This window comes from Erythrolamprus reginae, chromosome 3 (genome assembly GCF_031021105.1).
Source record: "Erythrolamprus reginae isolate rEryReg1 chromosome 3, rEryReg1.hap1, whole genome shotgun sequence".
In the NCBI taxonomy this organism is placed as follows: Eukaryota; Metazoa; Chordata; class Lepidosauria; order Squamata; family Dipsadidae; genus Erythrolamprus; species Erythrolamprus reginae.
The window spans coordinates 245343209-245368864 of NC_091952.1; the positions used below are offsets into that span (position 1 = coordinate 245343209).

The 25656-nt window shown below is 44.0% G+C and overlaps 1 protein-coding gene across 4 annotated transcripts in view; it reads right to left on the reverse strand.

The window, feature by feature from the left end:
* CYRIB (CYFIP related Rac1 interactor B) overlaps positions 1-25656 on the reverse strand; it is a 165709-nt gene that overhangs the window by 19190 nt on the left and 120863 nt on the right. For all 4 annotated transcript variants that reach the window (XM_070748306.1, XM_070748305.1, XM_070748304.1 and 1 more), the window contains exons 4-9: positions 18278-18360; positions 10632-10753; positions 10033-10138; positions 8464-8600; positions 3491-3568; positions 3276-3392 (exon numbers count right to left, since the gene is read on the reverse strand). In XM_070748306.1, coding sequence (XP_070604407.1) covers positions 3276-3392; positions 3491-3568; positions 8464-8600; positions 10033-10138; positions 10632-10753; positions 18278-18350 — 633 coding nt within the window. In that variant the 5' untranslated portion in view covers positions 18351-18360. The remainder of the gene's footprint in view (positions 1-3275; positions 3393-3490; positions 3569-8463; positions 8601-10032; positions 10139-10631; positions 10754-18277; positions 18361-25656) is intronic.

The window sequence follows — 25656 nt, forward strand, 5'->3', positions numbered from 1 at the left end:
CCAGAGGTTATTTGAGCAATTTCTCCCGATTCTAAAATGTGCAAGGAATGTAGGAGGAGCATTCAGAGATTCTGAAAGTATGTACAGTGGTACCTCGGTTCTCGACCACAATTCGTTCCAGAAGTGTGGTCGAGAACCGATTTGGTCGAGTACCGAATTAATTTATCCCATAGGAAATAATGGAAATGGATTTAATTGGTTCCCAGCCCCTGTTGACTCGCTGGGGACCAATTAAATCTGTTTTATTTATTTCCTATGGGATAAAAAATCTGAGCAGCTCTATAGTCTAAGCTCTCCAAGCTGCAGAAAGGGTGGGGGCGGCTGCAATCCCGGCAGCTTCGGGGGGGCTCCTTTCCTCAGTGCTTCGTCTTGTGCACCAACTTTCTCCTTCCCGGTGGCAGCGGTGGCGACAGCAGCGTCTTCCCTTCGAGGAGCAGCAGCGCCAGGAACGTCATGTAATGAAGGGAAGCTGGTGTGGCAGCGGCAACTGCTGAGATGGCTCCACCAGCTTCCCTTCATCACGTGACGTTCCCGGCGCTGCTGCTCCTGGAAGGGAAGACGCTGCTGTCGCCACCGCTGCCGCCGGGAAGGAGAAAGTTGGTGCACAAGATGAAGCACTGAGGAAAGGAGCCCCCCGAAGCTGCCGGTATTGCAGCCGCCCCCACCCTTCCTGCAGCTTGGAGAGGTTAGACTATAGAGACTGGGAGGCTGTTAAGCCAGCGGTGACTTTCGGATAACAAACAAAATTTTCTGTGGCTGTTCGGTATCCGAATTTTTGTTCAGATACCGAAGCAAATTTTTGCCGAAAATTTTGTTCGGTATCCGAAATGTACGAGAACCAAAGCGTTCGAGAACCGAGGTACCACTGTATTCAAAAAGTACAAGAGTTATCCGGAAAGTAAGGTTACAAGGCACGTAGCTCTCGTGGGGAATGTTCGCAAGGGAAGTTTGTATTACTATCGTGTAGCGCAGACCTGAGCAAAGGGTGGCCGGCGGGCTACATGCGGCCCACCCGCTGTCTGTGACCGGCCCGCCCACTATCTGTGACCAATCCGCGGAGGTCGGGGTCCGCTGCAGTGTGAAGATGAAAGAGCTCAACGCATCTGCCGGGAATCCTTCGGTTCCTGCTTTCCTGATGAATCAGGAGGAAAGCAGGAACCGGAGGAGTCCTGGCAGATGCAAGTGAGCTCTTTCATCCTCGCACTGGAGCGGACCCCGACCTCCTACCAAGAGCGGCCAAGCAGAGAAACCACGCAAACACTCCAAAGCAGTGACTGTGGTGCACTGTGTTGCCATAAAGTCTGTAGAGTGTGTCTGGGTGTTTAGGACAGGCAAGGGTCTGGGTCTTTACAGTATTAGGTAGAAATGAGTTAATTACAGTAGTACCTCTAGATACGAGTTTAATTCGTTCCAGAACTGAGCTCGTATGTCGAACAACTCGCATCTCGAATGAATGCCTTTAGACTTTGTTTTTCCCTGCCGAGATAACCAGAAGCAAGGATTCTTGCGCCACCTAGTGGAAGCTTGGCTCGTATCCCGAATTTGAGCTCGGGTGTCAAACAGAAATTTCGCTCCCGTCGTGGCTCGCAACTTGGAATACTCGCATGTGGAGCAGCTCGTATCTAGAGGTACTACTGTATATTATTTCGGCTCTCTAAAACCATCCCAATTTCTCATGCAGCCCCATGGCAAAATTAATTGCCCACCCCTGGTGTAGCAGGAAACCAGTGGAAGTGAACGAACAGTGCCAGTGGTCACTAGATCATTGACTGCCATTGTCGTGAAGGTTAGAGACGAAAAAGTCCTCCTTCGGTTTCCCTCCAAGTGCGAAGTGCAAAATGGATGCAGAATTTCAATTTCGGAAGGATGGAAATTCATGCCGAAGACAGAAGTGGACGTCCGTCCATTGTGACTGATGACGTGGTGCAGAAAGTTGACCCATTTTCTTGACATTATGTCCTCTTCCTAAACTGAAACTATTTTGTGATGAATCATCATAGCAGCGTTCATGCCCTTAGCATTACAGGTAGCATATTGCAGCTCACTCTTCGCGCTTGGAGGGAAATGGTATGAGGACGCTCTCATTCAAGCAACATGTCTTCAAAGAAAAAAAAACACCTTTGGGACAACCACGACCCGGATGACTGAGAACCTCTATAGTCCTTAAAGTATGGGTCTTCCATGGGGAGGCTAAATGAGGTTGAGGGTTCTTGTTGCCTCTCTCAGCTTGTTTGTTTGTTTGTTTTTGGTAGACATTTCAATGCTCAAAGTAGGTACCATGTTTCCCCGAAAATAAGACACTGTCTTATATTAATTTTTGCTCCAAAAGTTGTGCTACGTCTTGTTTTCGGGGGGTGCCTTATATTTCTCAAATAAGACAAATTCACAGGCAGAAAAGCTGACACCCCCAAAGAAAGTGTACCGTACGGTACACTGATTACGGTACGGTACCTGTCAGTATGGCACCCACACTCACAAACGACGGCACTTATATGGTACAGCCGCTATTGCAGCTTCCGGCCACCAGGGGAACTACAGTCTACACACTGTAGTGGAGACTGTAATAGCGGTGAGACAGGAGCAGACTGTGTCTGCTGTACTGGACGGTACAAAGCGATAGAAGGGGCCAGCAGGGGATGCCACATTATTACGGTACCACTATGAACAGCTTTGAATGGTACCGTATGTTTTTCCACTGTACCGTATGTAAACTTGACTACGCCTTATTTTGGGGGGATGCCTTATATTAGTAAATTCTGCAAAACCTCTGACATGCCTTACATTTGGGGTACGTCTTATTTTCGGGGAAACAGGGTAGCATCATCAATGCTAGACGAGTACTGATGATGTTCCTTAGCTAGGTAAAAAACATCTGCAAAACACCCAACTAAGCTCAGGGACCATTCTCATTCAACTCGTTATAGTATTCTCCTTTATCAATATCTTGGCATTCTTTTATATTTTCATTTTTGTTCTTGTTTATTTTTGATTTTTTTGAAAAATATTGTGGATATGACTTTGTTATTCTATTTGTAAGCTGCCCAGAGTAATTTTTTACAAATGGACAGCTGCACAAATTTGCAAAACAAGCAAATAAAATCCCCTGAGCAACATTGCACAGTTCTTGCTGTCTGTGGGGGACAATTTGTAATACTTACAAGGTTTGAATTCCTCTCCACGGAACCCCCAAAATAAAACTGACGCAAATCAGTCACAAAAGGCACAATCGTTTTCCAAAACTATCCATGTTTATGGAAAATAATTCATGCACATACCTCTGAAACAAATTTTGTTGTGGCATCACTTAAGGTTTTCAACATTGGTGTCGCTTCAGCGTAAAATAAGGACATTCTGTTGGCCAATTCATTGTTTACTTCATTTTCCCCTTCTGCCTACCAAAAGTTAAAATAAATGTTTGCATGATTAAATGGGTCAAGGAGAAAAGAACAGAGGGAGTCATTTTCTCGGATTCTACTTAACGGTCACCTACTGGGACATTGTTGATTCTCATACGACTTAAGGTTCTTCTGTAATAACTGAAATCATTCTGAATTGCAGGATTTGTCATCTGAAAAAGAAAGACAAAATGAAGATACCGGGAACCTCTTGAGAAAGTTACAGACGAGCCTAGGCAATGCCATTTTTGACACCCCTAAATAGCATTCAAGGATCCTCCGTGAAATATTTAAAAACTTAATTGCCAAATCTTGAGAGATTCTCATGTGAGAATATATGATTTGGGGTGCGGGCGAGGGAATATGTCAATACTTGAGGTAAAGGAATCCTGAAATCATATTTAAAATTTAGCAAACTTGGGAGATTTACTACTCTATTCATTTTCTTATAGGTAATTTATATGGCTGTCCATCACGAACACTGCAACCCCTGGCAACTTACAACCAAATTATTGTGATTTTTCTTTGATGAAACACCCTAGGGGGAATGCCAATCTCTGCCTTGACTTGTTCGAAAAAAGGCTTTTAAAGTTGCAAAAAGTGTAAAAAATAAGATATATTTGATTTTTTTAAACCAGCCCTTATTACTTAATACATAACTCAAGGTAGTGAACACACACGTAATGCTCTTCCTTCTTGCTATTTTCCACACAACAACCCTATGAGATGGGGTGGGCTGAGAGTGACCAACTCCAAATCACCCAGCTGGCTTCATGCCTAAGATGGAACTAGAACTCACAGGCTCGTAATGATTGGCCCAAAATCACCCAGTGATTAAGGCCCAAACTCCACAGCCGAACTACAGGACTAAGACACTTCAAACATGATCTAAGTATTGCCCACAAGATCATATGCTGCAACGTCCTGCCTGTCAAAGACTACTACAGCTTCAACCACAACAACACAAGAGTCCACAACAGATTCAAGCTTAATATTTACTGCTCCAAACTTGACTGTAAAAAATACGACTTTAGTAATCGAGTTGTCAAAGCGTGGAATTCACTACCGGACTCTGTAGTATCATCCCCTAACCCCCAACACTTTACCCTTAGACCTCAACAGGTTGACCTCAACAGGTTCCGAAGAGGTCAGTAAGGGGCATACATAAGTGCACAAGAGTGCCTACCGTCCCCTGTCCTATAGTCTCTCCCATATCTCATATATCTCCTATCCCTATATCTTTTTCTGCTATTCTCTCACAGTTATATTTTACTCCTTTATTTTCTCATCTATTCTCCCCTTAATACATTCTATCTGATTATATCCTCTATAACCCTCATGTATTGTGTATTAGACAAAACAAATAAATAAAATAAAATAAATAAAATATGCCTAATAAACAAATACAGTGGTACCTCGGTTCTCGACCACAATTCGTTCCAGAAGTGTGGTTGAGAATCGATTTGGTCGAGTACGAATTAATTTATCCCATAGAAAATAATGGAAATGGATTTAATTGGTTCCCAGCCCCTGTTGACTCGCTGGGAACCAATTAAATCTATTTTCTTTATTTCCTATGGGATAAAAATCTGAGGAGCTCTATAATCTAACTGCTGCAAGCTGCAGGAAGGGTGGGGGCGGCTGCAATACCGGCAGCTTCAGGGGGCTCCTTTCCTCAGTCCTTTGTCTTGCCTGTAGGCAGCTGCACCAACTTTCTCCTTCCCGGCGGCGGCAACGGCTTCCCTTCAAGGAGCAACAGTGCCGGGAACGTCACGTAATGAAGGGAAGCCGCTGGAGCGGCAGCAACTGCTGAGATGGCTCCGGCGGCTTCCCTTCATTACGTGACGTTCCTGGTGCTGCTGCTCCTCAAAGGGAAGCTGCCGCCGTTGCCGTGAAGGAGAAAGTTGCTGCTGCTGCCTACAGGTAAGATGAAGCATAGAAACATAGAAACATAGAAGACTGACGGCAGAAAAAGACCCCATGGTCCATCTAGTCTGCCCTTTTACTATTTCCTGTATTTTATCTTACAATGGATATATGTTTATCCCAGGCATGTTTAAATTCGGTTACTGTGGATTTACCAACCACGTCTGCTGGAAGTTTGTTCCAAGGATCTACTACTCTTTCAGTAAAATAATACTTTCTCATGTTGCCTTTGATCTTTCCCCCAACTAACTTCAGATTGTGTCCCCTTGTTCTTGTGTTCACTTTCCTGTTAAAAACACTTCCCTCCTGAACCCTATTTAACCCTTTAACATATTTAAATGTTTCGATCATGTCCCCCCTTTTCCTTCTGTCTTCCAGACTATACAGATTGAGTTCATGAAGTCTTTCCTGATACGTTTTATACTTCAGACCTTCCACCATTCTTGTAGCCCGTCTTTGGACCCGTTCAATTTTGTCAATATCTTTTTGTAGGTGAGGTCTCCAGAACTGAACACAGTACTCCAAATGTGGTCTCACCAGCGCTCTATATAAGGGGATCACAATCTCCCTCTTCCTGCTTGTTATACCTCTAGCTATGCAGCCAAGCACTGAGGAAAGGAGCCCCCTGAAGCTGCCAGTATTGCAGCCGCCCCCACCCTTCATGCAGCTTGGATTGGTTAGACTATAGAGACTGGGAGGCTGTTAAGCGGGCGGCCAGGATGGGTGTGTCGGATTCCGACTCCCACTCCGTCTCATCCCGTCCCCTCAGATCGGGTGGCAACTGCTTTGCCAAGTCGCCCTGGGACTCATTGGACTCAGCCCCCCCCCCCCCCCCATGTTGCTGAGAGGGGGTGGAACATGCAGGAGGCATAGACAGCGGCAGTAACATTTCGGATAATAAACAAAATTTTCTGTGGCTGTTTGGTATCCGAATTTTTGTCTGGATACTGAAGGAAATTTTTGCTGAAAATTTTGTTTGGTATCTGAAACGTACGAAAACCAAGGTGTTCGAGAACCGAGGTACCACTGTATAAATAAAATGGCATTTCAAGGCCAAGCCACTTCAGTAACACCAATGATCACGGTTCAGGATCTGATCATGTAGAAAGCTTAATCAAATGGACTATTAGAGATGCTCCAAACTATGAAAGAGCAAAAATGGTGAGTCTGTGACATAATAATCAGGATTACCAGGTTTCTTTCTTTTCCTCTGAAGATTTTCCATAGATTGCACTGAAGCGAGGGATAGAATGGCAAAACTAGAATGGCTCCTGATTTGATTCAGGACTCTTATTTATACCACTAGTAGTTGGATACCCATTCTTCGCTATGAAACAATGTGATTGGGCTTGATAAATTGACACTTAAAGCTTGAAAATGTATGTAGAATGTGTAACTCCTTAGCATCACAGCGTGTTACTATAAGGCAACTGGCAGTTGGAACAGAGTTCTTTTCAGGTGGGGAGGGTGTCTAAACTCCCAGCCCACAGGCCAGATGAGTCAGACGCTGGCCAAACCCCGGCCCAGTTTAGCAAAGGGGTGGCATCAGAACATGTTAATATGAGGCAACTGGGAGTTGGAACAGAGTTCTTTTCAAGTGTGAAGGGGGAGTAGAATATCTAACTCCTTAGCATCAGAGCATATATAATTACTGTAGAAGAAATACTAATGATCTGATAGTCTGTTGGTAATGACCTTTAAAGCCCTACATGGCATTGGGCCAGAATACATCCGTAACTGCCTTCTACCGCACGAATCCCAGCGGCCGATAAGGTCCCACAGAGTTGGCCTTCTCCGAGTCCCATTGACCAAACAATGTCGTTTGGCGTGCCCCAGGGGAAGAGCCTTCTCTCTGGCGGCCCCGGCCCTCTGGAATCAACTCCCCCCAGAGATTAGAACGGCCCCCACCCTCCTTGTCTTTCGCAAATTACTCAAGACCCACCTTTGTCGCCAGGCATGGGGGAGTTAGGATATTCCTTCCTCTAGGCCATTACAAGTTATGTATGGTATGTTTGTGTATATGTTTGGTTTTTATAATAAGGGGTTTTAGTTGTTTTATTAAATTGGATTGTTATATGTTGTTTTTTATCATTGTTGTTAGCCGCCCCGAGTCTGCGGAGAGGGGCGGCATACAAATCCAATAAATAAATAAATAAAATAAAATAAATAAATTTCAAAAAATCTTTTCTTAGTGCGCACTTAGAAAAGCCAAGAAAAATATACGTGCCAAGTTTCAAGTTTGTAGATTTTACAATTCTGGAGATTTCATGATGAGGGAGTGGTATTTGGCTTTTATATACAGGTAGATTAAGGTTGGTTATTTATATTCTTAATGTGGATTAATAGCCTGACTCATCTAACAAAAGGTTCACTAGTAAATATGTTCAAAAAGAATCTGTTAAAAATCTATTATTTTACAAAAGGATGAAATAGGAAGAAAGACATCTAAGTACAGTGGTATCTCATCTTACGAACGCCTCTTCTAACGAACTTTTCAAGATACGAACCCGGTGTTTAAGATTTTTTTGCCTCTTCTTCCGAACTATTTTCCCCTTACGAACCCAAGCAGCTGCTGCTGGGATGAAGGAGTTTCTTTTTTCCCCTTTTTTGAAGAAAGAAAAGGGAGGGGCAGCTTGAAGGAGTAAAGATTTTGCATGCTTGCAAAGGCACTGAAACGGTGTATTTTTAAGAAAGAAAAGGGAGGGGGAGCTTGGAGGAGTAAAGATTTTGCATGCTTGCAAAGGCACTGAAACGGTGTCTTTTGAAGAAAGGAAAGGGAGGGGCACCCCCCTTGCCTTTCTTCCTTCCCACTCACCCTTTAGCCTAGCTTTGCTTCTTCCACCCGCCCCCTTTAGCTGCTCCTCCCTGCCCTCTTTTCGCCTCCCTTCTAAAGTTTGGGATTTTCCTGAAGGATTTGCACGCATTATTTGCTTTTACATTGATTCCTATGGGAAACATTGTTTCATCTTACGAACGTTTCACCTTACGAACCTCCTCCTGGAACCAATTAAGTTCGTATGATGAGGTACCACTGTACTTCCTTATTTGTTTTATACACAATCTGAAAAGAGACCAAATCTCTCAGTCAATAATGTGACTTGGTGATCAGCCAACCGTTCAGGAATTACTCTGTTGTATTTACCTTCAGCTCGTCAAACCGAAGCGTGAAATGGAGGATTTCTGCAAACTGTTTAGCGAGAGCCTGCTCTCGCTCCAGATGCTGTGTAGGAGAATATGGCGTGCTCGTCAGGGCCCCGAGGAGACCTCGTAAAGCAGTTTCTATTTTGAGGGTGGAAAAAAGAAAGACAGGCATATATCAAACGCTGGGGACGTGTTGGTAATATCTTGGCATAATTCACAGTTACAAAAACAGGGTGCAGTTCAAGCATGGCAAAATCCTAGGTGTTGGTGTCTTGTCTAAAACAGTGTTTCCCAATCTTGGCAACTTGAAGATATCGGGACTTCAACTCCCAGAATTCCCTAGCCAGCATTCGCTGGCTGGGGAATTCTGGGAGTTAGAAACATAGAAACATAGAAGTCTGACGGCAGAAAAAGACCCCATGGTCCATCTAGTCTGCCCTTATACTATTTTCTGTATTTTATCTTAGGATGGATATATGTTTATCCCAGGCATGTTTAAATTCAGTTACTGTGGATTTATCTACCACATCTGCTGGAAGTTTGTTCCAAGGATCTACTACTCTTTCAGTAAAATAATATTTTCTCATGTTGCTTTTGATCTTTCCCCCAACTAACCTCAGATTGTGTCCCCTTGTTCTTGTGTTCACTTTCCTATTAAAAACACTTCCCTCCTGGACCTTATTTAACCCTTTAATATATTTAAATGTTTCGATCATGTCCCCCCTTTTCCTTCTGTCCTCCAGACTATACAGATTGAGTTCATTAAGTCTTTCCTGATACGTTTTATACTTAAGACCTTCCACCATTCTTGTAGCCCGTCTTTGGACCCGTTCAATTTTGTCAATATCTTTTTGTAGGTGAGGTCTCCAGAACTGAACACAGTATTCCAAATGTGGTCTCACCAGCATTCTATATAGCGGGATCATAATCTCCCTCTTCCTGCTTGTTATACCTCTAGCTATGCAGCCAAGCATCCTACTTGCTTTCCCTACTGCCTGACTGCACTGTTCACCCATTTTGAGACTGTCAGAAATCACTACGCCTAAATCCTTTTCTTTTGAAGTATTTGCTAACACAGAACTGCCAATACAATAGTCAGATTGAGGATTCCTTTTCCCCAAGTGCATTATTTTACATTTGGAAACATTAAACTGCAGTTTCCATTGCTTTGACCATTTATCTAGTAAAGCTAAATCATTTACCATATTGCCGACGCCTCCAGGAATATGGTAAATGATTTGAGTTGAAGTGCAAATATCTTCAAGTTGCCAAGGTTGGGAAACACTGGTCTAAAGGGGTCAAGTTTAACCTGCCTCCAATAAAAGGGGGGGGGGGGAGGAAAGAAAAAACAAACAGGTTCTTGCCTAATTGCAGACCCACTGAAAATGTAAAACTCAAGCAAGTTGCCAAAATTATGTAGGGGCATGATATTGTTCTCAAAAGTCATCTCCGATCATCTCTCATGCTAAGATCAATATAGAACTTTGCTGTTGCTAATCTAAACGTGTATGAAGTGGAAATACAGAATTGAATAAAATAAAACTCTGAACTATTGTTCTAATGGCCTTACCTAGCCTCTGAGAAAATTCATAGAATTTCTTTAGTTTGCCCACTAGGGGGACAACTGCACCCCACGCCTTCTCTTGCAGTCTCTCGTCGGAGGGATGCTGTATTGCCTGAAAAAAATTACAACATATTTCACAAAAGTGGGAGTCTAGGCTTACAATATGTTATCAATAGCACTTTTTAACAGAGCCAGCATATATTGCCCCCGCAATCCAGGTCCTCATTTGACCCACCTCGGAAGGATGGAAGGCTGAGTCAACCTTGAGTCGGTGATGAGATTTGAACCGCTGACCTGCAGATGATTGCTAAAGACATGCTTGATCGAGGCCAGGTTTTTTTCAAACTTGGCAACTTTTAAGATGAGTGGACTTCAACTCCCAAAATTCCCCAGCCAGCGTAAGGCTGGCTGAAGTCCACCCAAAGTTGCCAAACACTGTGTTGGAAAACACTGATCAAGACTCTTGACCTACTGAGGATGCTTGTATTATGTTTAAGGCTAATAAACAAGCAATATTATCTAACATTTTCTCACTTAAGATATCAAGCAGCCTTCACTGATCGAAAGGACCAGGATTCCTGAATAGAATATCTGATGAATTTTACCTCTCGTATTTCATGTCCAGCTCCTCTGTAGGATTGTAAATCTTCCAGGATTCCTTCTGCATCCTTTAATACTACATTTACCTGATTGTAAATTTCTTTTTCTGATTCTGTTGGTTGAGCATCTACACACAGGAGAGAATATCAGGTTGCATATGAAGTTATCCTATTTACAAATCCAAATATTATGTCCATATTTTATTCCCAATTCTATCAGCTGTTGTCAACTGTAATGGAATATCTTTCCACTATGACATTAATGACAATTTATTTGTCATCAAGATAATGTCCATGTGGCTTAACATTACAGTGTTCCCTCGATTTTCGCGGGGGGATGCGTTCCGAGACCGCCCGCGAAATAGGCGTTGATATGCTTACCTGAACGCCTCTTCTCGTACGGTGAGTGGGTACAGCAGTCACATGGGTTTGCTCTGTCCAATCCGGTGGAACTGAGCCTAGTATTAAAAAAGACTGCTGGATCCGCCCCTTCCCCAGAATTCGCGAATCCGTAGACTAGGCTCAGTAGTGAAGCTCTTTAAAGTTCAACTCCCGTGTTAAAAGAAGTTAGAATAGAAAGTGAAGAAGACCACACAAAGGGAGGGAAGTGACTGCTGTACCCACTCACCGTACGAGAAGAGGCGTTCAGGTAAGCATATCAACGCCTATTCTCCGTACTGAAGGAGTGGGTCCAGCAGTCACATGGGACATACCCAATAGATAGGTCCCTAGGGTGGGAGTACATGGCTATCGTGAGAGATAACGGATTGGAGTACTCTTCTGTCGAAGGCAGCGTCCGCTGATGCGTATGAATCCATTTTGTAGTGCTTTATGAAGGAATTTGGTGAGGCCCAAGTGGCTGCTTTGCAGACTTCTTCCAACGGAGCCTGAGTTGCCCAAGCGGCAGAAGTGGCAGCACTTCTGGTGGAGTGCGCTGTAATGTTCCTTGGAATGGAAAGGGAAGCTGTCTCGTAGGCCTTAGAGATGGTCCCTCTAGTCCAACGGCCTATTACTGTGGAAGACACTCTAGATCCCCGGGATCTGGGGTGGTAAGCCACGAAGAGTGCTTCTGACCTTCCTATGGGTCCTGTGCGTTGGATATAGAACTTTAGCGCCCTAGTGAAATCCAGAGTGTGCCAACTAATTGCCAGGGGATGCTCTCGTTGGAGACAGAAGGAAGGTAAGGCGATATCCTGAGATCTGTGGAACATGGAACTGACCTTTGGGAGAAAGGTGGGGTCCAGTCGCAGAACCACCTTGTCCTGGTGGAACTGACAGAAGTCCTGTCTGGTAGAAAGGGCTGCCAACTCAGATATGCGTCGGGCGGATGTAATCGCCACCAGGAATGCTACCTTGAAGGGTAGGTACCTGAGGGACGCAGACTTCAGGGGTTCGTAAGGTGCCTGAGTAAAGGAGGGGAGAACCCGTGGCAAGTCCCAGGTAGGATATCTGTGGATCTTGGAAGGCCTGAGGTTGGCCACTCCTCTTAGGAATTCTTGGATTTTCGGGAAGGAGCGGAGGGGCTGCCTGCGAGGCCCCGCCAGGGCGGAAGAACTGGCTGCCAGGTGACGCCGGATGGTGCTGGTAGAGAGGCCTTGGTGGAAACCCTTCATGAGGAAGGCGATTATCCTGTGTATGGGAAGACACAGGGGAGATAAGCCCTCCTGTGAGCACCATTGATGGAATTTGGACCAAGTATGGTCGTAGATCCGATTGGTAGACCCCCTTCTGGACTACAGGATGATTCCCACTGTGTCCGGGTCATACCCTCGCAGGTCTAGGTCCCTCCGGATAATAGCCAGGCGGTGAGGTGGAACCACTCCGGGTCCGGATGGAAGGAGGCCCCTTGCCGCAACATCTCCTCCGAAACGGGGAGTCGCCAGGGGTCCTGGATGGACAGTTGTTGGAGGTCTGCGAACCATGGCCTGCGAGGCCAGTGAGGGGCTATCAGGATTACCCGGCTTTTTCCAGAAGAATTTTGTGGATCACGTCTGACAGAATTGAAATTGGAGGGAAGGCATACAGTAGACCCGGAGGCCAAGGACTCCTGAGAGCATTTATTGCCTCTGCTCCCGGAGACGGGAACCTGGAGGTGAAGCGAGGGAGCTGGGCATTGGCTTTGGTCGCAAACAGATCTAACCCTGGGTGGCCGAACCTGAGGCAGATTTGGTGGAACCGTGACTGATGGAGATTCCACTCGCCTGGGTCTATGGTCGCTCTCGAGAGCCAGTCCGCTTGGACGTTGAGGCTCCCCGAGATGTGATCGGCTAGAAGCGACTGGAGATGTTTCTCTGCCCAGAGACCTAACTTCAGGGCCCCCTCATGAGGGCCTTGGATCTTGTGCCTCCCTGTCTGCAAATATGGCTTTTGGTGGCTATATTGTCCGTGAGGACCAACACATGCTGATTGGAGATGTGAGATTGGAATTGTTTTAGAGCTAGAGACACGGCTCTTAATTCTAGTCAATTGATGGGCCTGGAAACCTCCTCCGGTGACCATGTGCCCTGAGCTAAAAGACCTTGGGCGTGGGCTCCCCAGCCCGAGAGGCTGGCATCTGTGGTGACTACAAACTGGTCGGGGCACCGGAAGAGAGATCCCTTTGCTAGGGCTGGAGACGACCACCCCTTGAGGGATCTGCGAACCGCAGAGGAATGGAAATGCGGCGATTTGAGTTGCTGTGGCCCGATCTCTGAAACGGTAACAGAAGCCACTGTAGTTCCCTGGCGTGAAGGCGGGCCCAGGGGACAATACCAATACATGACACCATCTTACCCAAAAGGGAAGATAGGGTGGTACTGGAGGCAGATTGTTGGGGCATAATGCGAGCAATGAGAACCAAAAAACTACGTTTTCTCTCAGTGGAGAGGAAAACCTGGGCTATCTCAGAATTAATGATAGTTCCCAGATGCAGAATGGAAGTGGAAGGAACCAGGAGGCTCTTTTTGAAGTTTATGGAGGAACCATGATTCTGTAGAACCGACATGGTAAGGGAGAGGTCTGCAGCCACTCCAGTTCTGGAATTCCCATGAATTAAAATGTCATCTAAATAACCTAAGATATGAATGGGAAAGGCTCGGAAATGAGCCGTCAAGGATCCCAAGAGTTTAGTGAGGACTCTGGGAGCTGAGGAGAGTCCAAATGGCATAGCCCTATACTGGAAGTGCCTGCCTTGAAGGGCGAAGCGCAAAAAAATTTCCTATGGGCCTTGGCAATGGGAATATGGAGGTAGGCCTCCGTGATATCCAGAGACACCATAAAGTCTCCCCGATGAAGGGCTGCTAGGATGGAAGATAAGGAATGCATTTGAATTTCCTATATTTTATGAACCGGTTCAATTTCTTTAGGTCCAAAATGGCTCTCCGGCCTCCAGAGGCCTTAGGGACCATGAGGAGGATGGAAAAGAAGCCAGAAACTCTCTGGAGAGAGGGGACCGGTTGAATGGCTCTAATAGCCAACAAGTGGGAAATAGCCTCCTCCATTCAGAAACGATCTGAAGGGAGGCTGGGAGAAGAACAAGAAACAAGCGGTTAGGGGGAGAAGAAATGAACTCTAATCTTAGGCCCCTGTTCACAGGGTCAATGACCCAGGTGTCCTTACAAGAACGGTGCCAGGCGGAAGAGAACCAGGCTAGGCGACCGCCTATGGGGAAAAAGGAGGACTTACCATCTGGCTCTTCTGGAAGCCCTGGTAGAGGAGGATCCTCTCTGATAACGGGAACCTTTGCCCCTGGTGGTTCTAGATTGGGATCGAAACCGAGGGGAATACTGACCTGGACTCCTTTGAAGGGTGAAGCCTTGATCCTGTTGCCGTCCTGTGCGCCGAAAAGGCTGCGGCTTAGGAGCCTTCTTGGTGGTGGGTCCTAAGACCTTTTTCTTGTCTGTGGTCTCTGTAAGGAGAGGATCCAGGAGGTCTCCGAAGAGCAAGTTGCGTTTCAGCGGACCCATGGCTAGCTGCCACTTTTGTCTTACTCCCGCCTGCCAAGGGCGGAGCCACAGAAGTCTTCTGGCCGTTGTTGAGGCTGCTACTGACCTGGCTGCAAATCTTGAAGATTGGAAGGTAGCATCTGCTACGTATTGGGCAGCTGCGAAGACTTTGTTGAAATCCTGTTGGCCCCTTAGATCATCTGGAGGCAGGTGAGATTGGAGCTGACGGAGCCACAAGAGCATAGCTCTAGAGAAGAAGGATGCCGCTGCAGCACTCTTAATGGCCCATGAATCTGCGAAGAGGCTTCTTTTGAGCATCTGCTCAAGGCGTTTGTCCTCCGGCCGGAGGACCTCCTCTGCTTTGCCAGGCATGGCGGCCGTTGAGTGGAGTGTTTTCACTGGCTCATCTGGCCTAGGACATGTTAGGAGCTCCTCATAGGAGGGAGAAAGCTTGTAAAGCTTCTTGTCCTTGGAAGTGGGAGTGAGGCGAGCAGTTGGGTGGTCCCACTGTTTGAGCAAGGCATCCTTAAATAATTTGGGCATAGGAATTACCTCATTGTCTTCCTGTTCTTCCATGAAGTAAGGAAGATTTTCCTCCGGAGGGTCTGAAGGAGTAGTAGCCTGTTTTTCCTGTCCGGCTAGCCCCGTGGATACTCTTACTTTAAGCAGGAGAGATTTGAAAAGCTGAGAAGGGAAGATAGCAGCTGGGGCTGGAATCTTGATCTGGGATTCCTCGTCTTCCGACAGCCCTTGAAAGGGGTCATCATCCTCTGCTGCATCCACGTCCTCATCCTCTTCCTGAGAGGAGTCAGAGACCTCCATGATTGGGGCTCTGTAAGAAGGAGCAGAACTCACGGGACGGGAGGAGCGTGGGAGGGGGTGAGACAAAGAAGACACATTGAAAGATAAGAGTTTAGCGTCCATGGTGTTAGTCAAAATAGTCAAGATAGACTGAAACTCCGGAGGCAAGGAAGAAACATCAGCCGGGAAGGAAGGAGGATCCCTGAAGGCCTGAGCCGATTCAGGCTGGGAAGGATCCTCAGTAATATCTGGCTCCTCTGGACCTAAACCCCATAGGTTAAGTTGGGGTGGATTTAGGTTTGGCTCATCCAGAGATATCACAGGAACCCCAGAGGGAGGCAGGTTAGAGGCCTCCGGGAGGGGTGTATTGGTATGCACTTGGGCCTGCACTTTAAAACGTTTGGCTGATTTATCATGTAATTTTTGTAGGGCTGGGTCCCTTCTCTTCTCAGCCCTGGTGGGCCCGGCTAAGGAATGGGCGCCTGAGGAAGAGGAGGAAGAGGCCTGGGGAACTTCAGTAGAATTATCAGTAGGCCTAACCTCTTTGGGACCCTTAGTAGTGCCTCTCTTGGGAAAAGAAGCCATAGTCTGAAACAAATTACAGAGGACAAGGCTTGAGCCAATAAAATAGGGGGGAGAAGAAAATTTTTTGTGAGCTTTCCCAAGAGGAGAGGTGACCCTGCTCCCAGGCCCAGGAGCTGCTGCGCCTTAAGGGGCAATCCTGGACGGTACCAGAGAGTTCGTGTCCCTAAGTGCAGCGTGGCAGGCCTCACAAACTAACTTTAAGAAAAACCAAGGCACAACTGGTTGGAGGCCACTTCCGTGGAGAATAGGTTTGAGGGAACTCGAAACGACGACTCCAAGGGTCAAGCGGCGGGCTGGAAGCACTAATGGCCGACCTCTTAGGGCAGAACCGAAAGTGCAATTACTGGGCGCGAGGGCCTTTGGCGCCAAAAACAAACGCTCCGTTAATTTATGATCGGAGACACTAAGCCCGGGAGACAATTCAAGTCCCACACCGCGGGAGGTAATTAGCCCTTAATAGTTTGTTTATTTTAGTTAAAGAAGGCTTGCTCTCGGCGGGACCTCCAGACCGTAATAGTAAAATAACGGCCGCGGCAGCAGCACGGAGGAAAAAACCGCGGGGGCTGAGCCGCTAACTTCTCCCCCAACTCAAAGCCCAGGAGGGCTGAGTGGAATCCCCTGCCGGCAAGCTTAATACAGTAATGGAAAATTCTTACTGGTTTTGAAGAAAGATCGAAGGGAAGGTGTTTTGGGAGGAACGAGCATTCACACACATCCGAAGGAATGCGAACTGAGCGAATTCTGGGGAAGGGGCGGATCCAGCAGTCTTTTTTAATACTAGGCTCAGTTCCACCGGATTGGACAGAGCAAACCCATGTGACTGCTGGACCCACTCCTTCAGTACGGAGAAGTTGAATTTCCGCGAAGTAGAGATGCGGAAGTAAATGCACTATTTTTGGCTATGAACAGTATCACAAGCCTTCCCTTAACACTTTAAACCCCTAAACTGCAATTTCTCATTCCCTTAGCAACCATTTAGATTATTACTCACCATGTTTATTTATTAAAGTTTATTAAAAAAAATATTTATTAAAGGCGGACGAAAGAAAAACCGTGATATAGGGGGGGAAACCGCAAAGTATTTTTTAATTAATATTTTTGAAAAATTGTGGTATAGCCATTTTGCAAAGTTCGAACCTGCGAAAATCGAGGGACCACTGTATTCATTTATAATTATGAACCAGTGGATCTCTTTTAACTGTTACATTGGTGGTAGACTTGGTAGATCTCATTTTATCAATATTTTCAGTGCAAGTATCCTGAAGATTAAAGCAGATCAGCTACATTTTTAGGCAATGTGTTCTTGTGCTATGTTCCTACCCCCAAATATAAAAATATTATCACTGATCAGCATCTTCTGAAATTTTAAGGGATTTTAAGAGGCTAATAAAAAGAGATACTATAACTATTATAAAGCCACATAGGCATGGAAGGTATTTTAATTTTATTTTTAAAATCTTTACTCTAAATCAGGAACATTTAACACATTTCTCTATTCTTTAGCAGTGCTTTTTTGAAAAATTGGAAGGCACTGAGCTCTATACTACTTTGGATGTGAAAGGAAAAAAAGTATTCTACAGCGAATGAGAAACACCTCATTAAAATAGCTGCATCCTTTCCCAGAGTCACACAGCTGCCTTTGCAATGCAATCCAATAAAGACAGATGTAGCTTAAGGAGTTATCACCTACTGATATGACTGTACCACTAGGTTCACCAAATAATATTTTCTCCTTTGAATCTGAACGGCTGCACAGCCTTCATAAGGAAGATATTTAAATGGAAATGCTCATTATGACCTTAATCAGGAGAGTTACGCACAGATGTTTCGCTTGCCCATCCAGCTGCTTTGCATCCAACTTCATTTTACAAGGAAGCCTCTTTAATCTTTGGATTTTGTTACATTCAAACTGCAAAACTGTGATTATTCAAAAGAAACCAGTTTCACAATAAGCCTTAGGGCCCTCTTTTCTTTTGAAATTGGTTTCCCTGGTTCTGATAAAAAGGGCGTATTTTAAATAGGAGGCTTGCCAGCTTTACAAAATCTGTTTCACTAGAGTTGAGTACAAGTTGTGGGCACCAACAAAATATTTAAATATATTTACTATAAGCTATAATTAATTAACAGAATAGCCCCTTTTTTTCCTAAATGGATATTCTTGTCTCAGTGAATACTCCTAACGTGTGTTCAAGATTTTTTCATTCTTGTGTAATCCGCTCTCATATAAAACAGCCAATAAAAGAGAACTTAATTTATGGTTCAGGCATTGTCTAATAAGGTTCTTTTTCAGAAATGCATAAAAGAAAAAGCCAGGGCTTGTGATAAGTTAAAAACTGTGCTCACTTTCAAAATCCAGGAAAAAGTTTGGTCCCTGTTCAAGGTCTGTGCACGTCAAAACTTTAAGAAGGTTCCCCATGTTAAAATGCCTGTTGAGACAAAAAGAAGACATATTATCTTTAGGAAATATTTTTAGGAAAGACACATTTTCTTTAGGGGGAGATGTGTACATCATATCACCTCCAAATTCCCAACAATTGGCTCTTCCATAACAAATGAAAGACACAAAAACCCCATTTCCTTGAACTCTGATGAAAAACTAATTTAAGAAAGTATGTAACCTCTTACTAATTTTTTTTTAAAAAAATATATATTTATTAATTTTTTCCTTTTTAAAAAAAAGTGCATAGTCATATTTACAGATGAATCTACATCGCATATACATTCCTATCAACATTGTCTTCTTTTAGATTTCTTGATGTTTTATTCCAATGCTTCTTTTAAGTTTCTTTTTTTTGTCCATTGGTATAATTTTGTCCAGGTTTCATAATAGTCCGATTCTTTTCGATTATTAAGTTCCATTGTCAATCTGTCCATCTCTGCACAGTCGCATATTTTCTTGATGATCTCATTGTCTTCAGGTATTTGCGGATTTTTCCAGTTCTGTGCAAATACAATCCTTGCAGCTGTTGTAATATGCAAGCTTAGATATTTTACATTTTTAGAATAGTTACCTCTCATAATACCCAATAGAAAAAATTCTGGTGTATATTCTATTTTTATATTTGTTATTTGACAATTAAAAGTCCATGGAGAGGGGGGGCATATAAATCCAATATATAAATAGATAAAAGGTACAATGGTAAAAAAAAATGGCTATAACATAGAACTAGAGAAATAGCAAAATTTAAGGGAAAGAAACTATAGGTTAACAATGGCAAGTTCTTATAAAGAAAAATGTATGTAAAATGTTTTATAGATGGCATTTGCCACCTGCTAGTTTAGCTAAAATGTTTAAAAATATGTTTAGGAAACGTTGGAAATGTAATGAAAAAAAACCCTGGCACATTTCATCATATGTGGTGGACGTATCAAAACTAAAAAAAATTGGGCAAAAATACATAGATGGATAGAAAAGATAATAGGGAAACATGTAGATTTCAATTGGTTTTTTTAAATTAGGGATGGTTATCAAAAATATTTGTTTAATATTGATAAGTATGTACTTAATATCACATGTTAAATACATACACATCGACAGCAGCAAGGATTATTTTCGCACAATATTGGGAAAATGGAGAAATAATAATTAATAATAATAATTTATTAGATTTGTATGCCGCCCCTCTCCGAAGACTCACAAGATAAAGAGATAAATCAGATTTATTGTGCAGAAATGGATAGATTTGCATTGAAAATCAAACAGAAAGAAGACACAGACTTCAAACATGGAACTTATTTTACTAATGGTTGAAAAAAGGGCTGCAGAGTAAGAAGGGCATTTATATTGTTAAGCAATTTAAATACCAGACAATAAGATGTTTATTAAGCACTAAGAAATTTAATAAGTAGAAAATTAATAACATTTTTTAAAAATAGCCCCATTCCAAACCCACTAAAATCACAGATAGCACAGTTTTCCAAGTACGATTATACTACCGTGTCCCTTGATAATAAGACTCTGTCTTATATTTTTTTTGAACCCCGAAATACATGCTTGGCCTTATTTTTTGGAGAGGTCTTATTATTTTGGGCCAAGGGGCTCCTCTTGTCATTTTACCCGATTTTCCAGTTCTGTCTCCCTAACCGGAAGAAATAGCGTGGGCCGGCTGCACATGCATTCAAATATTTTCGGAGGCAGGTTTATTTTTGGGGGACATCTTATTTTCGGGGAAACAGAGTACTCTTCTTAGACTTAACAGTTGCCTAGAGTTGAAAGGGACTCTTTGAATTACATCTCCATCCCATGTCCAGTCAGCGAAGCACAGGAAGTGATGTGCCGGTGCCTGGAGGCTGTTGGGGTATGGATGGGTGTCAACAAGCTCAAACTCAACCCGGCCAAGATGGAGTGGCTGTGGGTTTTGTCTCCCAAGGACAATTCCATCTGTCTGTCCATTACCATGGGGGTGGGAATTACTGCCCCCCTCGGAGAGAGTCCGCAACTTGAGCGTCCTCCTTGATCCACAGCTGACATTGGAAAATCATCTTTCGGCTGTGGCGAAGAGGGCGTTTGCACAGGTTCGCCTGGTGCACCAGTTGCGGCCTTATTTGGACAGGGAGTCATTGCTCAGTCGCTCATGCCCTCATCACCTCGAGGTTCGACTACTGCAACGCTCTCTACATGGGGCTACCTTTGAAAAGTGTTCGGAAACTTCAGATCGTGCAGGACGCAGCTGCGAGAGCTATTGTGAGGTTACCTAGGTTTGCCCACATCTCTCCAACACTCAGTGGCTTGCATTGGCTGCCGATCAGTTTCCGGTCACAATTCAAAGTGTTGATAATGACCTATAAAGCCCTACATGGCATCGGACCAGAATATCACGGGACCGTCTTCTGCCACACGAATCACAGCGGCCGATAAGGTCCCACAGAGTTGACCTTCTCCGGGTCCCGTCGACTAAACAATGTTGTCTGGTGGGCCCCAGGGGAAGAGCCACCGCCCTCTGGAATCAACTCCCCCCAGAGATCAGAACTGCTCCCACCCTCCTTGCCTTTCGTAAATTGCTTAAGACCCACCTATATCGCCAGGCATGGGGGAATTGAGACATCTCCCCCAGGCTTATATAGTTTTATGTATGGTATGCTTGTGTTGTATGCTTTTTTTTTAGATACTTTCTCTTAATATTAGATTTGTTACATTGTATACTGTTATTATTACTGTTGTGAGCCACCCCTAGTCTGCGGAGAAGGGCGGCATACAAATCTAATAAATAATAATAATAATAATAATAATAATAATCATCATCATCATCATCATCATCATCCAGCATAGTGATCTCGCTTGCTGTGTTGTTGTTGTTGTTGTTGTTGTTATTATTATTATTATTATTATTATTATTATTATTATTATTATTATTATTATTATTATTACTGAATCCAGGCCCCTTGTCAGTGAGCAAATATTATTTTCCCTTTGCCCACAGCTTGCAGATTTGGCAGATCTGCATCCCGGTCTTTCTTTCTTTTGCTTTATGTTGCTTTTGCATCATATTAACAGCAAATTCTCATCGTCCTTCCATGCTTCAAAATAGTGCCAAGCAGCTTAATGACCTTAAAAGGCTTTGGAGTACGACTTCCAACACAGCTGATGGAAGCCGTAATCCAGAGCACCCAAGAAGCAGAAAGGTTGCTGCTTACTCAATCTATCTATCTATCATCACAGCATGCATCCAGCGTAACTATACAGTTATCATTTTTCTTCAGTACTAAGCCTTTGTCCTATTTGGCTTCTTTTTTTCTGTACGTTTCAAAGCTATACACATTCACCCCAGGTGGTGCGCAGTCTGTGTCTCTGGCGTGTGTGCGCCCAAATGAGATTTTGCTTCTGTACATGCGCAGGAAGAAAAATCTTGTAAGGGGACATGCACATGAGATTTCAATGATTTTTTTTGCTTCTGCGCATGCGCAGAAGCAAAAAAAAATGCCCAAAATCTCACGCACACGTGTATCCTCTCCTAAGATTTTGCTTCCTATGCATGCACAGTAGCAAAGTCTCTTTCGAGCATGCATGCGCCGGAGACACAGAGCTGCGCGCGCAGCTCTATTCTCGCTACCAGTACAGTGGCATCGATTGTAGCGGTAGGAATCTGCTATTGATATACCCCCACGCCCACACACATCTTCTTTAACTATCCACAGAAATAGATACAGTGGTACGTCTACTTATGAACTTAATTCTTTCCATGACCAGGTTCTTAAGCAGAAAAGTTTGTAAGAAGAAGCAATTTTTCCCATAGGAATCGATGTAAAAGCAAATAATGCATGCGATTGGGGAAACCACAGGGAGGGTGGAGGCCCTGTTTCCTCCCAGGAGATTCCTAGAGAGGCCCCACAGAGATTTTTCCCTGCCTTTTCCGGCTATGTTTCCTCCCAGGAGATTCCCAGAGAGGCCCCACGGAGGCTTCTCCCTGCCTTTTCCAGTTACAGCTTCGGAGGCTCGGGTTTGTAAGTGGAAAATGGTTCTTGAGAAGAGGCAAAAAAAATCTTATCTAGAAAAGTTCATAAGTAGAGGCGTTGTTAGGTAGAGGTGCCACTGTACCAAATTTCTTATTACTTATTTACATATATATAGCCACATTATATGCAGAGGGGGAAAATATTTGTCTCTTTAATGCAGAGAAGAAAGGTATGCAATACAATACAAAGCAAAACCCATAACCTCTCTCAAACAATGTTTTTCGAGTCATTTTACCACCGAACCAGAGTCGAGTGGTAATATTTCCTTCTCACCAAGTGGCTTTAATAATGTTCTGTTACCCAGAAAGAATTTATCATTTATTGTGAAATGCTAAGTGTAATCCAGTTTAGTCAGCAGCTCGATGTACATTTCACTTCTGAAATTACTTTCCTTCACCCACAAAAGGTAGGTTTATTTTTCACAGCACGCTGTGTTAAGGAAAGCTATGGGGTTAAGATGGATGACATCTCACTACCCCCCACCCACCCCAAAATACTTCCTTTTAGGTCTAAGAATCTCAAATGCCGACAATTTAACAAGATGTCAAGCCTATGCTTTAAGGTATCGTGTTGAGACAAATGATATTCTGGGAAAATCTGCAGTGTGGAACTTAGATGGTGCAGGAAACCATCTGTTGAAAAAGCAATTATTGGTGCATGAATGAGGCAAATCTTGCTTCCCTCTCCTCCCCACAGTTCTGGGGCAGACTGCATGCATTAAGGTTAAAAAAGCAGGAGGACGTGTTTCTAAAGCTCTAGGTTTGTAAAGTTCTATATTTATTTATTATTTATTTATTTATTGTTAGCGTTGGAAGGGACCATGCGGGTCATCAAGTCCAACCCCCTGCCTAAGCAGGAACCCTATAGCATCCCAGCCAAATGGCAGTCCAATTTCCTCTTTAAAATGTCCAGAGTATTGGAGTTCACAACGTCCGCTGGTAGGTTGTTCCACTGGTTGATCGTTCTGACCGTCAGGAAGTTCTTCCTTATTTCCAGGTTGAATCTCTCCTTGGTCAGCTTCCAGCCGTTGTTCCTGGTCCGGCCCTGCGGTGCCCTGGAGAATAAAGTGATCCCCTCCTCTCTGTGGCAACCCCTCGTATACCTGTAGACTGCTATCATGTCCGCTCTGGCCCTCCTTTTCTCTAGGCTATCCATGCCCACTTCCCGCAGTCTCTCTTCGTAAGTCTTGGTTTCTAGACCCCTGATCATTTTGGCTGCTCTTTTCTGCACCTTCTCCAGAGTTTCAATGTCTCTTTCGAAGTGTGGTGACCAGAACTGAACACAGTACTCCAGGTGTGGTCTGACCAGGGCGTAGTAGAGTGGTATTAAGATTTCCCTGGTCTTGGAGTGTATCCCCCTGTTGATGCAGCTTAGGATTGTATTGGCTTTTTTGGCTGCCGCTGCACATTGTTGGCTCATGTTTAGTTGATTATTATATATATTAACTTTTAAGGTCAAAACCCCATTTGGAGTACTGTGTTCAGTTTTGGAGACCTCACCTACAAAAAGATATTGATAAAACTGAACGGGTCCAAAGACGGGCTACACAAATGGTGGAAGGTCTTAAGCATAAAACTTATCAGGAAAGACTTCATGAACTCAATCTGTATAGTCTGAAGGACAGAAAGGAAAGTGGGGACATGATCGAAACATTTAAATATGTTAAAGGGTTAAATCAGGTTCAGGAGGGAAGTGTTTTTAATAGCAAAGTGAACACAAGAACAAGGGGGCACAATCGGAGGTTAGTTGGGGGAAAGATCAGAAGCAACGTAAGAAAATATTATTTTACTGAAAGAGTAGTAGATGATTGGAACAAACTTCCAGCAGACGTGGTTGGTCAATCCACAGTAACTGAATTTAAACATGCCTGGGATAAACATATATCCATCCTAAGATAAAATACAGGAAATAGTATAAGGGCAGACTAGATGGACCATGAGGTCTTTTTCTGCCGTCAATCTTCTATGTTTCTAAAACAGTTTTGGGTGATTAATAAACCAGCTACAATTAGAATCTTTCAACATCATGGAGCAAGGATATAGAATTAAAGCCCGGATTCAATGGGGTTTCTGTTCTCTGAACTAACTTACTCACCAGTTCCCACAGCTTATGAGGCAACCACAGTAACCATAATGTAATATTGATTTCTGGGGCCAAGGGGGAAGAGAATCCCCAGGACAGCAATACACAAGCACTTCTAGCGGGCTTCTATATTAATAGAGCTCTCTATATTTATAAAGTATGGTCAGACATAAACGCAATGTCTCCCCACCAGCCCTACAAAGAAACTACCATCGCTGAACGTTACTTACTGCCTGCTATTATTTAGCGGCCTTTCTCTCAAGCTGCAACAGGTGCACCAACGGGAGGAGGAGGAGGAATTCAGCAATTGAGAAATCAATAACTTTAGGTGCCTTCTGCCTTTCAGCTTTTACTATTCCAATTGGCACTGAAAGGAGACCAGCCACTTCTGCCTGTTTTACAGTACTGCGAGAAGGTACATATGCTAAGAGCTACCTTTGTTTTCCCGAAAATAAGACCAGGTCTTATATTACTTTCTCCTCCAAAAGATGCACTAGGGCTTATTTTCTGTTTAGAACTCCGCAGTCTGCATTGGTTGCCGATCAATTTCCGGTCACAATTCAAAGTGTTGGTTATGACCTTTAAAGCCCTTCATGGCATTGGACCAGAATATCTCCGAGACCGCCTTCTGCCGCACGAATCCCAGGGACCGATTAGGTCCCACAGAGTGGGCCTTCTCCGGGTCCCGTCAACTAAACAATGTCGGTTGGCGGGCCCCAGGGGAAGAGCCTTCTCTGTGGCAGCACCGACCCTCTGGAATCAACTCCCCAGAGATTAGAACTGCCCCTACCCTCCTCGCCTTTCACAAAGTCCTTAAAACCCACCTTTGTCGTCAGGCATGGGGGAACTGAGATACCTCCCCCGGGCCTATACAATTTATGTATGGTATGCTTGAGTGTATGTCTGTTTAATAATGGGGTTTTTTAATATTTTAAATTGTAAATTATTAGATTTGTTATAAACTGTTTTTGTTGTGTTGTGAGCCGCCCTGAGTCTACGGAAAAGGGCGGCATACAAATCTAAATAATAATAATAATAATAATAATAATAATAATAATAATAATAATAATAATAAATGGGTCCGTCTGGTTGACGATCTTAACGGGGGTTTATTTGGGGGGCCAGAGTGGGTTCCAACTGGTTCTATGGAACTGGTAGTAACTTGGCAACCTGGGTCACTGGAACAG